Raw genomic sequence first — 24,632 nt, 5'->3', positions numbered from 1 at the left:
TTAATAAATGTGACCACCTTATTACTCTGGAGATTCCCCACTTCCGAAAGGACCCCTATAACTGTGCCTTTACATTAGATTCATATACTATACAGACCACGTCCTATGAAAAACCTTTCCTGACGATTTCTGCGTCAGTGACCCCCACACACTTTTTTTTTTCCAAGCACCCCTACAAACGCTTCCCCGCCCTACTTTGGGCGGAAAAAGTGTACTAGAAAGATCGTAATTCCAAAAAAGCCAGGCTCACAAGATTCACTCTGGAGGGACTGCCAGTCCTGGGAGAAGATCCTGAGTTGAAGGAAGAGCTCACCACAGATCCGAAAGGCAGAATGTCAGGCGGACTTCGTGGGTCGGGGTGCGCACGGAGGGACTACGCACTAGCCCCGTCTCTCCCCGCACCGGGCCTATGCCCCTCCCGTCCCAACTCCGCCAGGAGGCAACGATAAGTCCGCGACTCTGCTGCTTCTCGCCGGCAGATTCAATCGCAGCCAAGAGTGGGCCTTTTGCCCACGTTCAAGTTGGCTCCCGGAGCTTCGGCTCCCACAGCTAAGATGAAGAGTACTCGCGCGCCGCGGGAAGAGCCACGTGACAAGCGCGTACCCTGTGAGCACGCGGGAACTCGGGTCGCGCTCTCTTCGGTGGAGGGAGCGTCTCCTTCGAGTCCCGCCTGATTCCTAGTGATGCCGGTGAAGGCGGGCAGTTTGGATTTGTTCTCTTTGGTTTGGGATTGTAATCTTCCCCTCTCTGTAGTACGATTCCTAGGTGTCTTATGAGCTACGGTGCTATACACTCGATACAGCTGAGCGGCTTGTGTTCCTCGAAGCTTTTTTTCCCCCACTCACCTCTCAGTGGTGGAGAGTGATATTGTCTTCTAGGATTCTGACCAACATTGCCCTTAAATACAACCCGGTTTTGTTCTTTATCAATCCTCGTTTTTAAACATTATTCCTTGCGCGTTTTAAATAGGACATAGGATTATATATTTTTTCATTCCCGCATGTGTGCATATTAATGGTTTAGTCGGAACAGTTCCAAATGGAATTCCTGCGGACATAAGATTGCACATTTGAGATATACAGCATTTAGTCCTTCTATGCATTGCACGAAGTATATACGTTTCTAAAGAACTCTGAACAGTTGAACGCTCGGAGTTGACGGCGATCAACACTTCCCTTCCCGCGAGAAGCGGAAGACGCCCACCGCTCGGCTACTTGGCTTTAGTCACGTGGCCTCCTTCAATAGGCATTGAACCAAGTGTCGCGAGAACAGGGACCTCCGTCGCCCGTTTCGATCTTTTTGATATCCCGGTTAAGGAAGTGAACTCTCGCGTTACGTGCGTTGGTTCGGGACCTCTCGCGATATTTCGGAGCTCTGGGAGAAGACAGACACTTCGGGGGCGGCGACGCTGGAAGAAGATGGCGGACGAAGCGGGTAGCAACGGGGACGCTTCAGCCTTGCCGGTGGGAAAGGAGGCAGGTGAGGCTGGGGTGTTTCTGCCTTGCTGTTGCGGAGGACCGGTGTCTTGTACCTTATCCTCCTACCTGTTCCCATAAGCATGTTGCGTCAAAAATAGGACTGGGGCTGTTGGCCACTACCCTTTCCCCGCGCTCTCAGGCGGGGCTTCAGGATTGGGACCGATTGCTGAGCCTTCCCCCAGTTATCACGTGCAGAACGAGCGCTGCTCAAAACGTTGTTCCCCGCTCGTGGATTGCTTTCTGCCTACTTCGAAGGTACTTCAACATTTCCAGCTCTTGCCAAGCTAAGTTCCGGAGACTTTGTTGAATTTGTTACCGGCGACAACTCACAGACACACGAAGTTTAAGGACGTTTGCAGATTAAACAAAAATTAGTCATGACAAGAAGTCGGGAATCTGATTGAGTTCAAGCTCTCGAAAAGTTACCTTAAATTTGTTACTTTTTAAGATGATGTAAGACTTCACCGTTTCCATTGTACTAGGGAGGCGCCACTCATCTCTTTGTCGGCAACTTAGAACTAGTGTCTCTCTTACGTAATTTAGTGGTGTGATGAGAGAAATGTTCTTTCCCGGTGGTTTACATAGTCCTCCCTCAACCTGGAATCTTCCAGAAGAGTAGACCTGTGAAACGTCATCATCTCCAGCCAATAATGGCCATGATAGCTGGTGCTTATAAGAATTATAGTTCAAACACAAGGGATAAAAGCTACATAATAATATATTTATAATCTTTTCTAAATTAATATAACAGACTGAGTCAATTTTGTGTGGTTTGTTTGGTGACTTTTGCCAGTGACTCACTCATGGCATTGGGTTTTATCCTACTTGATATATTGCCTACCTCATTATATGTACCAGTTGAACTTCCAGAGTGAAATCCCAAACCAGCTTTTCCCAAATTGTTGCTCTTTAAATATGTCAGATTACAGCCCAAACATATTGGGGAGATATGTCACATGACAGGTTTTGTCCATAATATCTGGAGAGCACTATGTTGAGGAAGGGTATGCTAAAGGAAAGTGAAATATGATGATATTTTAACAGGTCATATTAGAAACTGAAAGGGTTAAACTGCAGAGGTGACTTCTGAGAACCTAAGAGACTTGTTACCTGGTAGGGAAATAGTATTGCTTCAGACCTGGCCAGTTTTTCCTGCCAGTGTTCTAGATTTCCTTCCTATCATAGAAGGATGCTAATATCTTGCTGGGAAATCTCTTTAAATCACAGATGAATCAGTAGTGAGGGTACATGTAATAATAGTTATAGATCTTGTCCCTTGGCTGACAGTTCTATGGGTAGGTTGCCTATTCTAGAACACCATGGGAAGTCAGACTGTGGATTTAAATAATGTCTAAATCAGGGATGGGCAACCTTTTCAGGGCCAAGTCTTTCATTCAGTCTTTCATCACACATCTAGAGTCAAACTCAAGAAGAAGTATAGAGGTGGTACCTGATCAAAAAAGGCAGGATATATACAGAGAGAGAGAGAGAGAGAGAGAGAGAAATCATTATGGTAATTAAGTAACTGGTTACAGTAAAAGTGATAAGTTATCAGGGAGTTAAATGTTTGGGGAAAATAATGAAATAGAAGCAATGTGTGGGAAGGTGTTAATGAGTATGTGGTGATGCAGTAAATGCAGAAATTTGAAGGTTAGTTGCACATATCTCAATCAGCCTGATGCTGTGTTTTCTCAGTTTTCATCAGAATCTTGAACTTTATGGTTAGGATTGCCAGTTTTCAGCCTAGAAAACTTTTCATCTCTTTAAATGCTGCATTTAATGCTACTGACGTGTTTTAAATGCGTCTTTCTTGGTCACCAAAGATAGAGGCGACAGGGAAGATTTAACTCCACCTCTTCTAGCAAGAAGATCTTAAGACTTCTTCCTATGTTATAGAGGAAACTCCTTTCAGACTTTAGTTTTGCTAACTAGGAGAAGCAGTAGCTTTTCTCTCAGTATTACTTTGAGGACAACAAACGAGAGAGAGAAAAGGAAAAGAAGGAATTCAAGCCACAGCTGAGGCTGTACAAATCATAAACATTTGGGCACTACCACTGCAATGGGAAGGACTCTGGCAAGTACAGTAGATCATACCAAAAAACAGCTGCAGTAGAAAACCAATTTGGAGAGTAACAATTAAAGTGAGGGAATACTGCAGTGAAAATAATTGTCTAACTTCATAGACCTAGATTTGGGCCACTCCAGGAGCATCCACACACCTACATCAGTCAGAGGAGCTTTCAGGTAGCAAATGAGCAGTGGACTAGTGCCAGGTCCCGTCAGCTGTAAAAATCTTCTGGCAGCCTCCCTCACTCTCCACGAATGAGGTACAACGTGACCTAAGTGAGCATTGGATGGTACCAATATTAGTGACCCTCTGGCGCCTGAACCATCACTTGATGATACCAACAGTACTTACTTTCAATGGTTTTGGGAGTGCATTGCTGGTTCTGTGGCTAGGGCTTTGGCTGGTGGACTACCAACCAAGAGCCTACCACTCAGTTAAGCATTGATTGGTAAAAAAAGATATTTGGAACATCTGTTAATTCCATTCTAATAGAAAACAAGAAAAAAATCCTTCAGCCCTTGTGAAGGAGGAGAGAAAGTATTAAAGAAGACCAACTTCATCCTTTTGGCCTAGAGATCTCACCCTAATCGTTATTTGAGCAAGAAGCGGGTAGGGAAACAGTCGCTGGAGTTCCCAGGTCTACCAACAAGACATGCTTCCACACAGATAGAGAAGGTAAGATCCAAGGAAAATGTTCCTCAGATTAATGCCATCACTTCCCAGGTGGGTGGACAGCTTAAAAAAAAATTCAGTGCACCTGGGAGCCCACATGCAGATACAAATGGGTGTTAGAGCCTGCTTGGTGAGGATGTGCTCTTTAGTTGACAAGAAAATTGAGGGAGAGGTTTTTGCCTTCACCTACCTTCAAAACCAGAGAGAAGCAGGTCAGGATAAAGGAAGCAATAATCACCTACTGGATATTAGTATTATTAGTATTAGATATCTACTAGTTCCTGTAGAGTTACATGACTTACTGTCAATTGTTGGGTCAAAGAATGTATTGACAAGCATTGACAAGAAACAGCTCCATTCCAGTATCACAATCCATCTGCTACATCTACAGTGGGGGTCCTGCTGATAGACATTTGTAGGACAGTGACCTGAGCAGACTCATCCACATTCATTTAACATAAAATAGACAAGTTTGAGCCTTTGGGTACATGCTGCTACAGAGGATGCTTTAAACTCTACTGACTCTCCATAGGAATGTGTAATATATCCTTTTCCTGTTGGCTCCAACTTCAGTGATCAAGAAAGCAGTTGAACTTAATCATGAACTACCTTCTTGTTTCTGAAAGATAGACCTGACAGTCCCACCTTACAAAAGAGGACAGAATCAGAGTCAGTTTAAACAATTGCAGGACAAGCAGTTAACTACAGCATATTTGTTAACTATTACACATTGATTGGTTTTCTCATTTTTGTTGTGGGTAGCAAACTTTTTAAAGTTGTTATTCAATACAGAAGTTAAACTATACCCAGCTGAAATCAGTATGTGCAACTGAAAGGCAGGGCTTTCTTCTATAGGACAAGAAAAAGTCCTAAGATTGTCTTCTACCTGGAAGGGGTGGAGTTAACCCTTTCCCGTTAGGTCCATCTTGGTGACCAGAAAGGTACTTTTTCCCACTATATTCATTTTATTTTGTTTGCTATGCTGGTTGGATATTTAGTTATTTACATATTCTTACATTTTTATGGGCATGCTTCTTTTTAAAAAGAAAAGTGAAATGTGGTTATTCAGTTATTAAAACATGTTTTTTATATTGCTCTAAAAGCTCCACCTAGCCAATTATCTTTGTCCTGTTGGTATCATGTCCAGTTGTGACAGGTAAAAATAAATATAGTGAATTCAGACATGTTTGAAGCTTGATGCCTTGCTAGTGGCTGGATTTAAAAAAATGGTTTGTGTTTTACAGTGATAGCATTAAGAAATTTATTCTGCAAATTCTCTTTACAAGCCCACTAGAAATATTTTTTAAGTATTTTACCATAGAGAACAGTGGGAGTTGAAAATAAGTACCTTTTTCCCTCAGTTTTTCCCCTAAGGTCACAAAAGGAGATATGGTGGTAATCTATGCTGAGTGCTACCTATTACCCAACCTATCAAAAGAATTGCCAATTTTTTTTTAAAAACCCTGTAACAAGTAGTTGAAATAGCAATTATACATGCTTTTTACAGCATGTGGTTACACAGACAAGTTCATCAGCCTTAGCTCTGCAAAGAAGCTATAGCAATGAGTTCACTTTAACACAGCCCATGAATAACATAAATACAGTAAAAATATGCTTCTCTGGTTGTTGGCTTAAGACTTTTATAGTCTTGCATAGTGTACACTTTTTCATTTGGCAATCTTCCTGAAAAAAAGCACAACATACATAGATCATACAATGGCAGAAATAGCATAACCCACATCCTCTAACTTCCCTATAGCAAAGAATTTTAAATCAATAATACAGTTGCCTGCAGACAACAGTCTTTCTTATGCCCCAAATCTTTCTCAGTAGCTGGTTGTCTCTCTCTTTACTCCCATCTCTCTCCTCCTGCTCAGTTTCCCCTGCCTGTCTGAATGGATAGGAAAAGCATGCAGTTCCCTCGGGGGAGCTCTATAGGTCTCGTAGAAAGCTGCTGAGGAATGGAGATGACCACATACAAGTGGACTGGGCAGTTATTTTGTTCTGAATTAGAGTTAGTTCTTCATATGTGTTCTTTATCATTTTAAACATAAGCACCAGCATCTGGAGCAGTTTTGTATCGTATTTTGTAATAGTCTTGTATTTTAAGAGAAATAATCTCCAATGAATGTACTCATGCAGCAAGTTCTTCTGTTAATTCATGTTCAGCTAGGATCATATGGGCATAATCTTTTAAATAAGCCTTTTTTATCTCACATTTTAAGTTAGCTTCTGTAGTTTGTACAAAATCAAATTGGATAATTTAAGATGTAGTCTGTCTATAATGTATATCTGCATAAACCTTTAAGTTTCTACACTTATCTAAATTAACATAGTACCATTTGTTATTTAATCAGTACGAGTTAGGCCCTTGAAAATAAAATATTGCAGGTTATCCGACTTTTTCTTAAATGCCTTTTCAGCTCTAATACTTCAATTTTTTTCCCAAAGCTTAGGGTTGGGGAAAGGTTATAGTGTAAAATCAGTAAAATCATCATTGTCTAAGTCAGGGTTGAGAATATGAGATCCTTTAATTACAGCTGAGATATTGGCTCCTAGCAATCCAGCCAGCATGCTGGTGATTGTAATTCAACATCTGGAAGTTGATTACTCCTTTTTTCAATCTAGGAACCATGGTCAGGTAGATTTGAAGCTTCTGTGAAGCTCTGTCTGAAGTCATGAAGCCTATTGACATATACTTGATCCTAAGAAAAGACAGAAACAGTTGCAGACTTTGCAGTGATTTCAGAATACCAGAAGAAATCCCACTGCTGTTAATCTTTGGTATGATAGACATATTGGTCCACTTGGGAGCATAATTTAAAGTGCTAATTTAACTGTTCTACATCAGTGGTAAGCAGATTTCATGATAATTGGATCCATCTTATTTTTGTTAGAATGTAAGTTCTGTGTGCTGATTGCAAAATAAATAAGGAATTTTGAGCCTGAGAACTTGTCTTAATTATCAGAACATCTCAGTGGGCCCAGATTACCTTCTCCAGCAATAAGCCAGTAGGAGATCTTCAACACCATCTTTTAAAATTACATCTCCAGGGAAGACAAGAACCCCTGTAAATAGTTTCTCTGAATCCCAGCCATGAGTAAACATGGTCTGGTTCCCATCCTCAACTCAAATGTGGAGAAGGATAAGCAGTATTCCTGCACTTGCACTGGACACTAGAAAATTTCTGAAGATAGAATAAGAAGGCAAAGGAGGATTTGGGTGAGAGAAGAACTGGGCCTCTTGTCTGACAAGTAGCAGAGAATTTTGCTCTTGTATAATATGGATTTGTTTATACATCTGGTAGTGGTGACACTTCTTAGAACTCAGGTCCCCAAATGGTCAGCGTGTATTTTCTGTCTTTCTTTGAATTGCTAATGTGTAGCTACTTCCTTTGTTGAGCTTCAGAATCTTCCAAAGCTTAAAAACAGGTAGGGAGAATATCTCTGTCCCCTCTTTAAACTTTTGGTGGATTTTCAGTAATCATTTGGAATGCTTAGCAGGTGACAGTTGTCATCAGGATTAGAAAGGCTGTTCCCAATTATCATTATTAGGTATGAGTCTTGTCTGTTAAATAGATTTTTGCATAGAAATGTTACAAATAGCATCAGAAATGAGCATCATGTGTTTCATGGTTCTGTTGCTCCCACAACCTTCTTTACAAAATCAAAAAGCAAAAACCACAAAGCAGACTTTAATCCACAAGGCTTATCCTACAATAAATCTCTTCGTTTTACAAAATTTCCACAAATTCTTGTTCTCTGAGCATAACTCCTGCTCTGTTCTGCTGTTGCTACAAGTAAATACAATTCTTATTAGATTTTTCCCCCTATGTGGTTAATGGCAGTATTTGCAATTTGTTATGTTGGTATAGTGATTTGTTGGAGTTTATTAAATGGGGGGTGTTTTGTAGACAATTACAGATCAATGACAGCTGAGATTCTCTACCCACACATACTATTTTTACATCTTCTTAATCCATGTGTAAATAGCAATCATTTGGTGTAAGATAGTTATACAGTCACACTGACCATTACACAGATTGTCAGAATAGCCAATAAAATGGATCTTTTTCTTTTTGACACAATATGAGGTGCTAAATGTTGAAGATTTGTAGGCAGAAAACAATGCTAGAACTGTAGTTTCTTGCAGAAAGATTTCCATTAACCAGGTGACTTTTTAGCTGAAGACTAATGAAAGCATTGGCATTGTATTTAAAATGAATGTGAATCAATAGTTAAAAGAAATGTTGAGCCTTTAATTGTGCTGTCTTAAAATTACATTGTTTACAAATACAAGAGAATGCAATGGCAAGCCATTTCTAGGTTGTTGCCAAGAAACTATGTGGACATGAAATCTCCAGGAGTCAAGCTCAAGTTGAAGGAGACTGTTTTTTGTTCAGTTGAGCGTGCAGTGAAAATTAAATTAATAAAATATTTTTTCTCAAAAAGTATTTGCTTTTTGTCTGATTAAGGCATTAGAAAATTGTCATTTCAAAACATTTAACTCATATTTGTCACAATTTGACTTCTGTATTAGTCTGGAAAAGCCCCTGAAGATTGCTAGGTGACTTCAAGAATTCCTAGTTTTTAAATTATTTACATGTGTGCGCATTCATGTACATATATATCATGATGTTCTTGCCTTTTGCAGTGGATCGGCTGATCAAAGAAAATAGCCACATCTTCACAGATACCCAGTGCAAAGTATGTAGTGCAGTGCTCATCTCCGAATCCCAGAAGCTTGCTCATTATCAGGTGTGGTTCAAACTAGAGGTAGCTGTTGAAATTGCTGCTTCGTGTGTAAAAGATCCTAGGTATGCTTAGTGTTCTTGTCCTCTGTTCTCTCCCTTCAGAGTAAGAAGCATGCAAACAAAGTTCGGCGATACATGGCTATCCGCGGGGAAGAGGAACTCAGTCAGAATAAGAAAATAAAGCTGGATACAGTGCAGGTAATACCAGTCAGAACTCCAAAGAAGAACATGCACATCATCACAGAATTTATCAGGTGCATTCAGTGTAGCAAGTCTTGGCCAATAGTATAATGTTCCAGAGAGAATTTTTGGCATTAGGCATTGTTGCAAAAATGTTTAATCCAGTCTTCACTGAAAATAAAGAAGCTTAAGAGAAGACTATAATTCAGAAACAATTGTGAATTAATATTGTTACAGAAACATAATAAACCTATTTGAAACTAGAGCTCTCTCTTATCCTATCATTTGTTTGAAGATAAGAGCCCGCTAGTAAATTAATTAAGGCTCCAGGCTAGAAACCCAGGGACTGAGAGTTCTAGTCCCACTTTAGGCATGAAAGCCGGCTGGCTGACCTTGGGTCAGGCATTCTGTCTCAGCCCAACTCACCTCACGGGGCTGTTGTGGGGAAAATAGGAGAGGAAGGAGTATTTGATAGGTTCACTGCCTTGAGTTATTTATAAAAATAATAAAGGTGGGAGAGAGAGAGAGATCTCCATCCCTACTTGAATAATTCTGTGTTAACTTCACTATCTGCTTTAAATAGACAACAATATTCAGTAAAGAATAGTGTGAAACTGTGCTAACAATTTCAAGTTTCAGTTTCTGAACTTGGGACATTTTTAGTATGCTTTGCTTTTGCCCCTTCAATCCCAGTAAATGTTTGTGTTCCTTTTTACAAGCAACAGAGCAGCAACGGTGAAGACAGGAACAAATGCTGTCCCATCTGTAACATGACCTTTTCTTCACCTGTTGTGGCTAATTCGCACTACTTAGGCAAGACTCATGCCAAGAATTTGAAACTGAAGCAGCAGTCTCCTAAAACAGAAGGTATGATCAGGAAGATACAGAGGAGTTGTCTCCCGGTGTTGTGTAAAAAAACCCTTGTCAGAATAGTCTAGGGTTCATATCCATTATAGTACAAACACCATACAGCAGTCCCTGTCCTCACTAGTATGTACAAAGTTCAAGAATATATATTTTAAGTTGAGAATTTGCACATTGATGTCCCAAGTTTGACAACTGATGCAGACGTAAAATGCCTGAGAGATGGAGGCACCCAAAATATATATATCCTTGCATCATTTTGCTACTTCAGACAATCTGTTTTATAACCCATATACTTGTGCATGTGTCTGTGTCTGTGCTAAAAAGATTCAGCCTTTTTGCAGAATAAGAATGGAAATTTCTGGTCTTGTGAGGATATTGTGGATAGTTCTGATTTTGTGAAACCCTGCTTTTATTGTTACTCTTTCATCTCTGGTTTTTTGTTTGTTATCTTTTGGGTTATATTTGCAGCAGCTGTATCCATTCAGAAACAGCCTACTAACCTTCTTCCTACTACCGTGTCCTCTAATGAAGAGAACCAAAACACTTCTGACCCAGACAAATTCTGCAATCTCTGCCATGCTACATTCAATAACCCATTGATGGCAAAACAACACTATGTGGGCAAGAAACACAAAAAGCAAGAAACCAAGCTTAAGCTAATGGCACACTATGGGAGGACTCCTGAGGAGCCTGCTGCTTCCACTGGTGAGTGTTACGGAAGGCTTTCAGAATAAAGAACAGAATCAGCTGTACATGTTCATAATGCCATAACTGAACTTCCTTTTGTTTTTAGCGTCACACATGATATTGGGCTGCTTCTCTTTTGTATTGTGTAATTGGAAACACGATATACTCATATGTCTTACAGTATAGTGGATGTACTCATGTGCAGAGTGATTAGATTGGAACTGCTCCCCATAGACAGGGAGAGGATTAGAAGAGACATCCTGAAAATTCTGGGCTTGGGAGAAGAAGCCTTTCAGTTTCCCATAAATGCCTTTAACACCCTCCCCCAAATCCAGTTGGACACTAAAACAGGAACAAGAGGGCTGAAGCCAGTGCCTAAGACAGTGGCAAAAGTGGATGGGTGGGGGGAATATCTATGTCTAATTTTTAATTTTTCATAAGCTGCAAAAACAAGGCATCAGTGCCTATAGTGTTACAATCTAGTGTGGAAGATTTTTGTAACAAAATGAAGAATAGGTGTGCAATATATGCAAAAAAAAGGGGGGAAAGTGGGAAATTGAAATGTTGACAGTGATGTAAATGATGCATACCATTACTGTAAATAGAAAGCATGTCAAAATAAGGACAACATTTGGTAGTTCAGAAGTAAACTAGAATTCAGAATTGAGGAAAATGCTTCACAGGGATTAATTAAACTGAAGTAAGTAAATGAAGAATGAACCGTTGGCGAAGTATACTTTTTAAAAACAGGTTACAGAACTTGTCAGTAATTTGAATAGGAAATCCTTGGCAGCCCCATGTATACATTTTTTTTAAGTATCAGTATAAAACACAGAGATTTTTTAGTTTTTATCCTGATATTCTGCCATATGACAGAGCTTAAATCAAAATCAATAGGAAAGCTGTATATGTACCAGAAAGATAGACATCTCAGAATAATACCAAAGTGGTAAAGAATATCTTTTTAAAGAAATGTTTAAAAACAACTACTGCAAATAAAGCAGTAGATCTGGGGCACAGACTTTCATTCTAATCCAAGCCTAGTGTCTAGTCCTATAATTTGATGGATGCTTCCAAAGGGGTTTGCACTAGCCTCTTGTTTATTATCTATCACAATATTGAAATTTCATAGGACATGTACCTTAGTCAAGCTAGATGCACTCCCCTCAGCGGTCCTCTTTGGACGCTATAAGAATACCATCACCTATGCCCATGTGAGGATGGCTCAGTTGAGTCTTTGAGCCATATGCTCCTCTGTTGTTCCCTTTACAGGGATTCTAGGATGATTCTTATCTTACCCCATCCTGGAGACATTTCTGGGCAGAGAGTCCAACTTCTATTTCTTGCTCCTCTTATCTGATAAGAACCCAAGTATATCTTCCAGGTTGCCCAGTTTTGTGCCTCTGTATGTGCTATTCATCTTACTTCAAGTTGAAGATTTTGATTCATTTACTTTCTTGTATTCCTACAACTCCCCACTTGCTCTGCAGAGACCTGTGATAGAATTATCATCTTAACTACCCATTGAGCATTTACTTTTACTATATATTTTTACCTGGATTGTGGATGGCATACATGACCAAAGTTTTTATTATGAACTGGCTTAATTTGCATTTCCCAAATGAAAATAAAATAAACCATTAGGAAAACTTATAAAAGGAAAGTTGTATGTTAGAGCATTGGCTCTTTTATGTAGATTTTATTTTTAACTGTGGACTCAGAGTTGAGCAACCTTATGCTTGAAAAAATGTGAACACTATAGGAAATGAAACTGATTTGTCCCGTTGCTGGTAGAAATGGGGGCTCGGCATTTTTAAATAAAAGATTCAGAGAGAAACATAAGCCTAGCACAATCTATATTTTCATGAAGTGAGATTATCAGCAAATGAAAGGTAAAAGTTCCATAGCTGTGCTTAAGCAGTCACGGTTACCTTTTATGTGAGGTTTGTTCTGTTTATTACATTCTGAATCTTATCAAATCTGGATGTTTATAATGATAAACTTTGCTAGATTACTAGTTCTATATTTGATCACACCTACTGTACGTCAAAAGTTCATTCTGTGGCTGAAATAATAGTTTCTAAAAAAATGTTTAAAAGCAGGATCTATAATATTAAATTTACATACTAAAAAAAGAATATTTTCCTGATACACGTTTATAATTTCTACTCCAAGTTATAAGAAGAACCTTCTGGAACAATTTTGGATAGGAAAATGTCCAGAATTTGGAGAAGCTGTTTTGCATAGGCAAATTCATGATCACAAAAATTGTAGGAACACAGTAATCCCAACATTATCCAAAGCAAATTCCTTCCAAATCTTCTTCCATTGGTAGGTTGTGAAGTTTTTACCTCATCCGAGTAGTGAGTAATGTATTCACTTTTAAAATTTATAAAAGGATCAAAGGATCTTTCTTATAATTCACCTTTTTTGATGCGTACAATATTCCTTAATCCATGACTATTCAATTTTCACATAGGCATTTCATGATATCTCTTGATGCCCTTTCTATTTTTAGGCAATGCTTAGGAAACTACTTTTGTTCATCTACCTTCTTTCCATTTTATCTGTTTGTTTTTAGTTCTTTATAGTAGAACAGCTGAGCCTGTTGGGTGAAAGATCGCAGCTCTAAAGCTTCCTCTTCCAGAAATCGTCTTGGTGTGTGCAGCCTAACTCTTGCTGCTGCCTTGTTATAATGGCTTGGTACTTAACACAGCCACCACATATTAGGGATGCCTTTGCCTGGCATCCTTCCTCCCTTCCCCCAGCATAGGCAAGAGTAAGGCTCCCTCAGCCTGTGCACTTTCCTGACAAGTTAAGGGGGGGAAGTATTAAAAAGAACTAAACTCTATCACATTCCCTTCTGGCCTTATAGTATTGAGGCATGTGGGTGTGGAAGTCTTCCCCTCTTCCTCCTCCTCCTCCTCTGTGGTGATAAAGATTCATCTCATAAGAGATAGGTAGAATCAAATTTCATTTTAAAGAGGAAAGAAAAGAATGTAAAAATTCCCATTTTAACTGTGCCTTGAGCAAAATAATCAGTGACAAGAAATAAAAATACAGGGCTGCTCAAATCACAGACAACATTTTAGAAGAATTTCCAAAGGAAAAATATGCAAGGAAAAATAAGGACCTGAGCAGATCTCGAGATGATGTTCCTATTTAGAAGCAACTTGGATGTAAATTGGTGCTAATTTTCATAAAACATGTAAGTTTGAGGCATAGAAACAATACATTAGACTAATCCCATAGATTTAGCACAGTCGTTAGCTAACTTTTCCTATTCTACAGAACAGACATTTGAAACAGATCTTATCTCCGTGCCAGTTCGTTATCCACAAAATCCTTTCTGCAAGTTCCAACTGTAATCAGAAACTGAAGGAGAATCTTAAATCTCCACCCCACCCCTAGTCTTGGCACACAACATCTTGCTTGTCTCTCTTCTGCCTGCAGTTTCCCAAAGAACAACAACAAAAAAACACATCCACAAAAGTTGTGGAGGATCTCTTCTTTGGCTAAACATAGTTACTCCATGTGCTAAAGTAAGCATTTCTCCCCAAGAAGATCCAATTTGAGACAGAGGGATCTTTATTTCCCATCTGGGAGGCAACTGTCAATCTTGCGAGTGCCAGTGACATCACAACCATATTCTCCCCAAATATCTGTTTATCTCCATTTATCCCTGTTTTCATTTAAGTACAGGTAGTCCTCGAGTTACAACGGCATTTGGGTCCAGAATTTCTGTCACTAAGAGATGCGGTTGTAAAGTGCAACATAACATGACCCCATCGCTTAGTGACAGCAATCCCTGCAGTCCCCGTTGCCGTTGTTAAGTGAGGATTGTGGGTTGTTAAGTGAGTACCTCCTTGCAACTTACTGCTGGATTCCACCAACCAAAGTCATTGGGGTAAGTGGCTGCTGCCAGGGTGGAGAGGGTGTGCAAGTGGCTGGGGAGGGTGTGTGTGTGGCTGGGGAGGTACAGCGTGAGCACAGCAATGCTCAGGGAGGATGTACGAGGTACACAGGTGGCAGGGGAGGCACAGCGCAAGCATAGCTGGGCTTGGGATGGCTGCTGCCAGGTGGCTAGGGAGGTGTAGTGAGCACTGTGAGGCTCAGGGAGGGTGCATGGCTGTTGGGGGAGGCATGAGTGTGGTGGGGCGCGAGTCTCGGGGAGGTGCGCAAGTAGCCAGGTGGGTACGCAAGCATGTGCAGATAGCCAGCAGTGTGCAAGCTCAGAGGGGCTGAGGGAGAGTGCACGGGTGGGGGAGACTTACCCAAGCAACTTGTGATCTTCCCTGCTGGCTTCCCCATTGACTTTGCTTGTGGGAAGCTGGCAGGGAAGGTCACAAATTGCAACCATGTGACCACAGGACACTGCAACCGTTGTAAGTACGAGCTGGTTGCCAAGCACCCAGATTGCGACCGCAGGGGTGCTGGGACAGCTAGAATTCGAGGACCAGTCATAACCACCACTCATTCAGTGCTGTCATAACTTCAAGCAGTCACTGAACAAGTGGTCATTAACCAAGGACTGCCTGGAGACAATTCTACTGACCAAAGTGTTTGTCTAGGTGTAGTATCTACTTACGTACAGATGCACTTATTTTTTTCAATTGGGCTAAGCAACAAAAAAAAAAGGTAGGCAAAACACTAGATAGCAACATTACCTTGTGCTTCCATAACAATTTGGCAGGCAGGTAATGGTTTTCTTCATAACTAACGCCTATCTCACTACTGTAGTCATGAAATCCTCTACAGGGAAAATCATACACTCATACACAGATTATAAAATCCATGTATGAATGGATTTTATACATGGATTTTATAATGAAATCTGTGAAATCCTCTACAGGGAAAATCATACACTCATAAAAGGCTTAAATCTCTCTTCTTTTCCCAGAGTTCAAAATGTGTTTTCTCAGTAGATGGAATGAACAGTTGTTGAAACTTGTTGAAATAATAATGAATTCCTTTAGTTACTTTTTCAACAAAATTTATCATAATCTTATTTTTTCTTTCTGCCTTCAAATGATTTATTTTCTTGTACCTTTCCTCAAGGTTTTCTGGTCTCTCTGTTTTCTTGAGTATTTGATATCCAAAATTAGAAACGTTCTAATCCTTTCTAGGGATGAACAGCAGGATAAATAAAGCATCACTATTTTTTAATACTCATTTTGAATCACTAAACAGAGGTTCAGTGCATGGCGGGGGTACCTGTGGCTCTCCACGTGGCCCTGGTACCAGTTACGGTTGAGCAGATACAGCAATTAGATTGATTCATAACTGGGTGTTATTGGGGGTTCACAGCAGGGGAAATAGCAACTAGAGGTGCATTATTTAAAAGCTTCCATAATGAGAATTTTATGGATTGTCCCAATCTGCAACTTCCATCCTGTTGATTTTATAAATGGCTGGTCCTGTTTAATTATAAGGAATCATTCTGAAACATATAGCACATTTTTTATGATTTAGGTAGGTGGTTTAAGAATCAAAATTCTCTCTGTTGCACTGTTGCCATTATACTCTATCCATTCTTCATCCTTTCCCTCTGGAATGAGAAGAGGACCTTTACACATTTCTTGCCTTTAAATTATTATAATTCCCAGAGGATCTGACAGATATGTCTTTACTGGCATTTCTGCAAACATTCAGTAAAACTGCATGGCAGAATATTCACTTGAATATGTTGCTTACAATTCTTACTAAGGAAAAGAGTTCTAACATCATCACTTAACTAACCAGAAACAGATGAATTGCAAAATATTATACTGCAGGAAATTTTGGAACAGTGTGTTTGTGTCACATCCCATTTAATTGTTATTTTTAACAACAAATGTTTGCTTTCCTTCTGGTACAGTTTAGGGATCTGAAAAAGAGAGTAATGCAGTGAATAACTCTGCAGCAGCAGTTCTACAGTTTTCATAAAGAATAATATTTTAGGAAATCAGTGATCAGATCTCCCAGTATTTGTTTTTTAGCAGTCATGGTGGGCTCAGAACTTCATTGGAGCAGCTCTCTGAAAGACAGTAATGTACATCCCCTCTCAGATGCCATTTTCCAGATTGTGCACACACATGCATGCCACAGTAACAATTGTTTTGTTTGAAAGTGCACATTTAAATCCTGAAAACAGTGTATCATTAATGTTCCAATTAAGTTTTGAACTCCCTGCAGGTGCTGTAATTCAAAAATAGGAAAGTTGGATATATGTCCATAAATCTGCTCTGTTGTATACATTAAACTGGCAATGACTGTTTGGCACTGCTTAGAACTCCTAGCATCACAGTACATAGAGTCATTGTGAATGCCACTTTGCAGTTGTTAATTATAATATCAACTTGGCTGTTTAATTCAGTTAATTTGATGCTCAAATTTGTGTAACATTTTCAGCTGGAAAGGGATATCCCTGCAATGACTGTAACATAGTACTGAATTCTATAGAGCAGTATCAAGCTCACATCAGTGGCTTCAAGCACAAGAACCAGTAAGTGCTTTATCTTTTATCTAAAATAACTGGTGTAATTTTCAGAGGTGACCACTAAATGGTGTTAATGTATAGTGATATATAATGCTTGGTGGTAATAAAGGCTTTGCATCCCTTTATTAAATTGAATTTAGTGGTACATGCTTTCCTTTTTATAAGAAAGGCCACATATTTTAATATTCCTAAATAGAGTATTCCTCACAACTAGCAAACGTAATTATGATGCTGAGAATGGACTTTTAGGAACTTTGCTATTTACTCTATCCTTTGCAATTCACTCTGCTATGCCAACACTCAGAAAAACAAAGCAGAAAAACGAATGATGAAGCAATCAAAGAAAATCTATTTCTTAATGGGCAAGTTACATTTGCCTCATTATCCTTTCAGATAACTTCAATATTTTCTGGTTTAAATTGTTTTTCTTTACTCTGCTTATAGGTTTCTTTTTAAAAATGTGGTTTTTTTATTTGTTTGGTAATTTATGTATCTTCAAGTTGCCAAAATGTGTACAATGAAGACAAATAGGCAAAGTGAGGACATACTGGATTTTTTTTTTTAACATGAAGTACATCCACTGTTAAGTAGATATTCTTTTACTCTCTGAATTGAATTTCTGTTGTTCTCTCACCATCATTTGTGCCTGCCGCAAATCTGCTCCCAATGCTCTGAAACAAATTTAAGGAGAGGAATGGAGAGATTAATAATGCAGCCATTTGACGGAGTACAGCTAGTCCTCACTTAACAACCCTAATTGGCAACTCCGCCAAATGAAGCAGTTGGAATCACGGACTGTGACTGTGCTTTCCGGCTGGAAAGAGACAAGACTATTCAGTTTCACACCTTTGGCATTTGTTTGCCTCCAAACCTCTCCCCTGCCCTTTGGAATGATTGAGTGCCTGCTTACTATCGTGTATGCATTGAAAGCAGTGCAATCGTGCTGGCAGCTCAGGACTGGGAGCCACAGGCACGGTACACAAACAGCTTACTCTCTTGAAATCCCTTCCTCTCCAATCTCTGCTCTGTGGAGGGGGGAGCGGGTAGAAAAAAAGCAAGCGATTTCTGTAGGCAATCTCTCCTTTGCCTGATACCCCCGCCCCCGGAGAGCGGAGAGATTAGAGAGGAAGAGATTTCAAGAGAGTAAGCTGTTTGCTCTTTTACACATTGAAAGCAATGCGATTGCACCAGTAGTGGGAAAGGATCGGGCAAAGGAGAGAATGCCTACAGAAATCGCTTGCTTTTTTTTCTACCCTCCCCGCCCTCCAGGAAGTACAAAAACTGGAGGATAGAAAAATTCAAACAGCACTGCTGCCTTAGCAATTTTGAGGTTAAAAGAAGCAAAATGAAGGAGGTCACTCTGAAATACAGGTAGTCCTGTATTTCATTTGTGACCGTCCCTGCCAGCTTCCCACAAGCAAAGTTAATGGGGAAGCTGGCAGGGAAGCTCACAAGTTGCTTGGGTAAGTCCCACCCATGTACCCCCCCCAGCCCCTCTGCGCTCATGTTGCACCTCACCGGCCACCTGCACATCCTTGTGACCCTCCCCAAGCCTCACTGCACTTGAGCCATGCCTCCCTTGCCACTCACGTAACCTTCTTCACTCAGCAGCAGCCGCATCATCCCTGACATCCATGCACCCACCCCGCGCCCCACTGCTCTGGTGTTGCGCTCTCCCTAGCCAGTCACGTTGTGCCTCTCTGGCAACCTGCACACCCCCTCCCTCTCCCACCCAGCAGCAGCCACTTGCCTGCCTGCCAGCCTGCTTGCAAGCCTCCTTGGACTTGCAACTTCCTGCTGGCTTCCCCACTGACTTTGGTTGTTGGAAGCCGGCAGGAAGTTGCTTCCTTAATGACAGCAACGGGGACTGCAGGGATTGCCATTGCTAAGCGATGCAGTCACATGACTTCGTACTTTACGACCACATTGCTTAGCGATGGAAATCTGGGTCCCAATTGCTGTCATAACTGGAGGACTACCTATAGAAGCGGAAACACTGCTATTGCTAAAATGCTCAGGCCTCTGTGGGAGCACACTGCATGAATCTGTAAATAATAAATGTCTTCAGTTTCCTTGAGTGAATCAGTTTTTAATCATTTAAAATCAGTTTTATCTGCATGCTTCAGGAGAACAAACAGGTTGGGTAGTTTTGGTGTTTTAACTGTAGCAGCCAACAGGAGAGCCATCTTATTTGGTCAGAAATTTTTTTAGAATACTTCATGTAGAACCAAACAAATCATAACATTAATTAATGGCAAGCTGCTTAATTGGGGAAATCACATTTTATGAAATCTCTGTTGGTATATAAACTTTCTGTGAGACTTGTTGTTGGAGCAAAATGTTTCTCAAAGAATAGAGAACTGCATGCTCCTTTTTGGACACCCCAAAGGTCCTTTCTGTTGTGCCACTGAAATTTGGCAGTTTCCCACTAAAAACCAACAGCATGCTTTTCCATTCTTTTTAGGCTTGATAAATAAGCAGTAAAAAAGCTTTAAATATTTAATTCATTTTTAAAAACCCACTCTCCCTCAAAGGCCAGAAATCCAAGTTTTGCCCTGTTGTGTGACATGATGTAGCCACTTCACATCATTAATGAAGCTCTTGATGCCAAAAACAAACAAACAAAAAGGTTACAGGACAGAATAAGGACACAAAGGTTGCCCATCCTGACATAGAAGATGCTGTTCAGGATTGTGTCCTATTGCTTTTTCTGACTGATGAGAGCAAGAAAAATCTTTAACATATACTGTAGATCAGGATGCTACTGTTTATTATCTCTTTTTGTTGGATTACCCAAAATACTAATTTACTCAGTTAATTCCATCACTTATTGCACAGTACAGTAGCTTGTGGGGCATCTGATTAAAACGATAAGTATTATTTTACAATATACTTTATGATGTAAGTGATTGCTAAGTGCTGGTAATGCACCAGTCAGCCAAATCTATAAGCTTGGGGTATCCATTCAGCTTGCTGACAAACCCTGTATGCTAAATATCAAGCTGTTATATGCAAAGTTAAAGTTTCTGGTTGTAGCTTTAGTTGTGTTGGAGAAGAGGCTTTCTGCCAAAAGTGGGCAGTACTACTTCTTGGGTATAACTCTGCTCAGTTTATTACAAACTCCCACTCACAATATATAGAACAGTTTTTTAATATGAAATTGCATGTGCCATTTTGAAGTGGCTCCTTCTGAAATCTTGTGAGATTTTTCAAGACCTTTTTGCACAGTATTGATTTAAGTACAGCTTCCAGTAGGCAGATCTGTATGTTTTATAGATTGACTTAATCCATGTTGTTCCTTCCCTGTCTCACTCCCCAGCATACCGGGAGGCATTCCCGTTACAGCTCGATACCAGAAGCAACTGTACACACGAGAGGAGACCACTGGCCCTGATGGCTACAGCTATTTCAGCCAGGACCTCTAAAGCAAACTGCTGCTATCTCTGGATTGCTCGTGGCTCAAAAGTGAACCCTTTTGCCGGCCTGCTATGGTGTTACTGTTCCTCTGACTAAGTGAAATCCTCCTGGCCTGCAGTGTACAGGTTTATCTGATCCGGAACCAACTATTGGCTAAAGGATCTAGAAGGGACATAATTACTACTTGGCAATTGCTCAGTCCTTTAGAGTAGTTTTCATTGTGTAATCTCTTACTAATAACAGATGGGGGCGGGTGGGAGGTGGGGTTCTGTCTGGCCCCATCAAGGCTTGGCATTTGCTGGGATTCCATCTTGAGCCCATCCTTTCCTTCTGCCTAGAAGAAGCAGAAGGGAGTTCTACACACAGGAACAGCCAGAGGAGATCGACCTTGGGAAGAAAGCTCTTAATTCATGGTAACACAAGTCTTGTGGAATGGGTGTAATGGACAGACTAATTATCTTCTTGCCTAGAATGGGATGTTACATTGCTGTATTCATCTTGCCCCTGCTGGAATTAATAGGGTTTGTGTGCAGAGTTTCTTAAATCACCCATTTTGCCATTCGTAACTACTTTTGTAGTTCAGCAGATGTTGGCTTTGGAGCAACTGGTGGTCTATTCAGTAAAGTTTTTTCTGTTAGTAGTATGCATAATCTACTTCAGAAACACAAGAAGGAGGGGGCTTTGCTGAAGCAAATAGCAGTGCCTCCCCAGAGCTGCACTTCTCCTTCTGTTCCTGGCATTCTTCTTGTGGAAACTGTAATGTGTTTGAACCTATCTGTATACTGGGTTCTTTTATGTTAAAATGTTAATGAGAAATTGCTTGATGTGGTGGTGGAGGCTTTTAGTTTTTGTTCTTTGAGGCATTCTAACAGACTTGAACACATGTGAGAGAAACCAGAAGCTGCATTTTGACTATGGTGTGGAAGTGATGTTTGTGGGTGAATCTCCCTTGAGGCATATTTCATTCTCAGTAGTGTGAGCTCTCTTATTTCTCAACTTTGTAAATCCAGTAACCATACCCCAAGCTTAGATATCAGATGATGTGTTTTAGAGGCATCTGTTCTCTAGGAATTCTATTATTTTCTTGCTGATAAATTTCAAACGCATAGGAGGGAATTCTGCTTAAGATGACTTATCTACATGTTTTCTTTAGGAAAGAAGTATAATCAGTTCTGTTAATACTAGATTGGCACATCGACTCTTTCCTTTCCCTGTGCATGTGAAAAAAGAGAACTGCTAATATCCAAGTTTGTTTTAATCCTGTCAGTGGAATGTTTCCAAAACAATCAGTTGAAATTTTCATTTCACTTTGTATCATACTGTATTACATGACATAAAAGCAGGCTACCATAAGATAGTCACCACTTTATGTACCCCATCTTTAAATCTGTTTCTGTTTAAAACCAGCTAACTTATACAACTTTCCTTCTATCTGCTTCAAATGAAGCAGCACTTCATAAGACTTACTGAAATTTTAGAGGTCCTTTGCTTAGTAGCTTGTTTAATCTACAATCTTCATAATGTAAGTAGGAAGACCATATCCTTTCTAGGCAATTCATTTCTAGGTCCTACATAGGCTTTCCTATTATCGCTTACCTTCCTAAATTAATCTTGTTGGCAAGTTTTCATAATTGGGTATGAAAATTGGGGTATACTATCTTCAATTTTATATAGTGGCATGTCATGTGAATTTGCATTCCCTTCTGACTGGGTGAGAGTACCAGCTGGCATTTTTATCTTTTCTGGTAGGCTCTATTCCCATCTGCAATATTTGTGAGATGGTAATATGTGAATATTGCTACCTGTATAATTATATATGGCTTCTCTGGCATATTATGTTATTATGTGTGCATGCACACATTCCCTTTTAGCCATTAGTTTAAAAGAAAATTAAAAGGGTCTGTCTTTGTGTCCCTACTTTCCCAGCTGAACTATTACACTAAGGTTCAAGTTAGACAGAGGAACGTTTTTCTCTGTAATGATAATTCATTTCCCTTGAATATCATTCCTGGCAAACCCATTCTGCTTTTTTCTTTGGGCATAAAGTATTCTCCACCACTTTAGCCCAATTCAAGCAGAGATTATTTTTAAAACTCTATTTTATGTTCACAACTTCATATTGACTTAATGGGGTTAAGTGTCCTGAGATTGCATCTCATTATTTCCAGTAAATTCAGAAGTAAGCCTTCCTTCCTTTCCTCAAAATACAATTTATTTATCTTTGGAAGAAAAAAGGGAGTAACAGAATTTAAAATAACCTTGTGTATAAGGTTGTATTTTGACAGAATCTGCGATAAATATACACACATAGATACTTACTCATGACAATTTTCCTGTGAATGATCTGTCAGATATGTATCTTCTGACTTTTGGTGGTTATGTGTACATTAACCTTAATTTAAGCTGCTTTCTCTGCATTTAAGTTTTCTGTTTTGGCACTCTCATTCTCCAGTATCTTGTGCACTATTTGAGACTTGGTCTGTGATATGCCTAGTGAGCTTTCACAGTCTACATTGTAAAGTTTTGGATACTATGGTTCCCTGTATGAACTCTTGACTTTAGAATTTTATTTCTGTTGTATACTGAATTATTTTGCAGTTGCTAAGTGTTGATAATTTTGGCAAATGCAAGGGTGAATAAGTAGTCTGTTACTTCAATAAAGTGATTAATATTTTGGTTCAGACTAAATACAAATGGGACATGATAAATTCATGAGTTACCATTAATCTCTTGCCTATTTTCTCTTTCTTAAATAGTCAGTCATTCTCTTTCTTATTTTAGAGATTAAAGCATTGTTTTTTTTCTATTCATAGCAAGTGTATGTTTTGCTTGTGTAATATCTGTACCTTTGGAAAATTACTCCCATCAAGAGCTGGGTTTCAAAATCACAATTCTGCAGTTAAAACAAATATTGTAAAATGTAAATCTATACCATAAACTTAGAATATTTAGAAAAAGTGTTGGGGGCAGAGGCTTTGTTCTTATATTTAGACCAAAAATCTTAAGCATGCCTACAGACTTAAGTTTTTGATACGGCATTATACTGCATGTATGAACAATTTATTGCTCTGAACAACGTGCAGAGAGATTATGGTGATAGGGTAAGAGTAGATTCCTGTTTTATTCATTCATTTGAATTTTTATTCTGAGAGTTTGGGATGAGATGAAATATAAAGTTAAAACAAATGCTGGCAAGATTAAATAATGAAAACAAGTCTCAAGCATAAGCCTATTATATTTGGTGATTTTTAAAAAATATATATATTTTGATATTCTACAATCTTGATCAAAGAGCCAGGATGCCACTTTGCTTTCTAGAAAAGATATTGCAGATTTTGCCTTCAAGATCGTTCAGCAAGATACCTGCACTTAGAACGGAATGATGGTTGTCCTGCTGTATTCTATAGCATAGGGCTGGACTATAAGAGCTAAATTAATATTCCTGTGCTTGAAGAGATACTAGTTAGTGTTAAAAATACCAGTTGCCGAATTCAAACCAAAGGATGATGCTAATTGCTAAAGAAATTGCCATTTAGTAATTTTCCTGTGTATTCATAGGAAAAAAAAGACACAGCTTTAAGGTGTTGTGGAGCACATTTTGGAGACTGAATCCACAGACATATTTGATTGTAATTAACCTATTGTAGAGATTTACCATAAAATAGCAGCACAAAGCTTGAGTAAAGCATGATCTTCTGGGCTGCATTTTATCATAGAAAAGTTTAGGCTGTGTGATGATGCATCCAACCAAATGCAATTAAATATAAATTCACAGGCAGTGCCACAGGAGTCCAAGTAGAGCAGTGTTTCTCAATCTTGCCAACATTAAGTTGGGTGGGCTTCAGCATGGCTGGCTGGGAATTCTGGGAGTTGAAGTCCACACATCTTAAAGTTGCCAAGGTTGAGAAACACTGAAGGAGAGGGTGGTCAGGAAAGGCTTTGGCACTTCCTCCCATCAGTTCACCAGAACAATAAATCATGTTCTGATTTACATCCTGTAAAAACCACAGAGCAACAGTGTTCTCTCCAAA

General features: G+C 39.5%; 2 protein-coding genes across 5 annotated transcripts in view; one reads left to right on the top strand and one right to left on the bottom strand.

Annotated features, from left to right (window-relative positions):
• The window catches only part of UIMC1 (ubiquitin interaction motif containing 1), a 75,287-nt gene extending 74,664 nt beyond the window's left edge, over nucleotides 1–623 (bottom strand). Inside the window, exon 1 of one of the 3 annotated variants that reach the window (XM_063292104.1) lies at nucleotides 382–623. In XM_063292104.1, coding sequence (XP_063148174.1) covers nucleotide 382 — 1 coding nt within the window. In that variant the 5' untranslated portion in view covers nucleotides 383–623. Of the gene's footprint in view, nucleotides 1–250 lie in introns of all 3 variants that reach the window. The other 2 variants (XM_063292102.1, XM_063292103.1) reach the window with 2 other exon arrangements.
• Nucleotides 624–1,372: 749 nt separating this feature from the next.
• Nucleotides 1,373–23,313, top strand: ZNF346 (zinc finger protein 346). 2 transcript variants are annotated; one of them, XM_063292094.1, is made up of 7 exons: nucleotides 1,373–1,479; nucleotides 8,873–8,976; nucleotides 9,075–9,170; nucleotides 9,872–10,019; nucleotides 10,488–10,724; nucleotides 17,097–17,190; nucleotides 20,504–23,313. In XM_063292094.1, exons 1-7 carry the CDS (start codon nucleotides 1,419–1,421, stop codon nucleotides 20,607–20,609), a joined length of 846 nt encoding a protein of 281 aa, XP_063148164.1. In that variant the 5' UTR covers nucleotides 1,373–1,418; the 3' UTR covers nucleotides 20,610–23,313. The 2 variants fall into 2 exon arrangements, with proteins under 2 accessions (XP_063148164.1, XP_063148163.1); XM_063292093.1 differs by having other exon boundaries at nucleotides 1,378–1,479; nucleotides 9,878–10,019.
• The last annotated feature ends 1,319 nt before the right edge of the window (nucleotides 23,314–24,632 follow it).

Source organism: Candoia aspera, chromosome 2, assembly GCF_035149785.1.
Source record: "Candoia aspera isolate rCanAsp1 chromosome 2, rCanAsp1.hap2, whole genome shotgun sequence".
Taxonomy (NCBI): domain Eukaryota; kingdom Metazoa; phylum Chordata; class Lepidosauria; order Squamata; family Boidae; genus Candoia; species Candoia aspera.
Note: the sequence above shows the minus strand (reverse complement) of the source record. Positions and strands in the feature narration are given on the sequence as shown.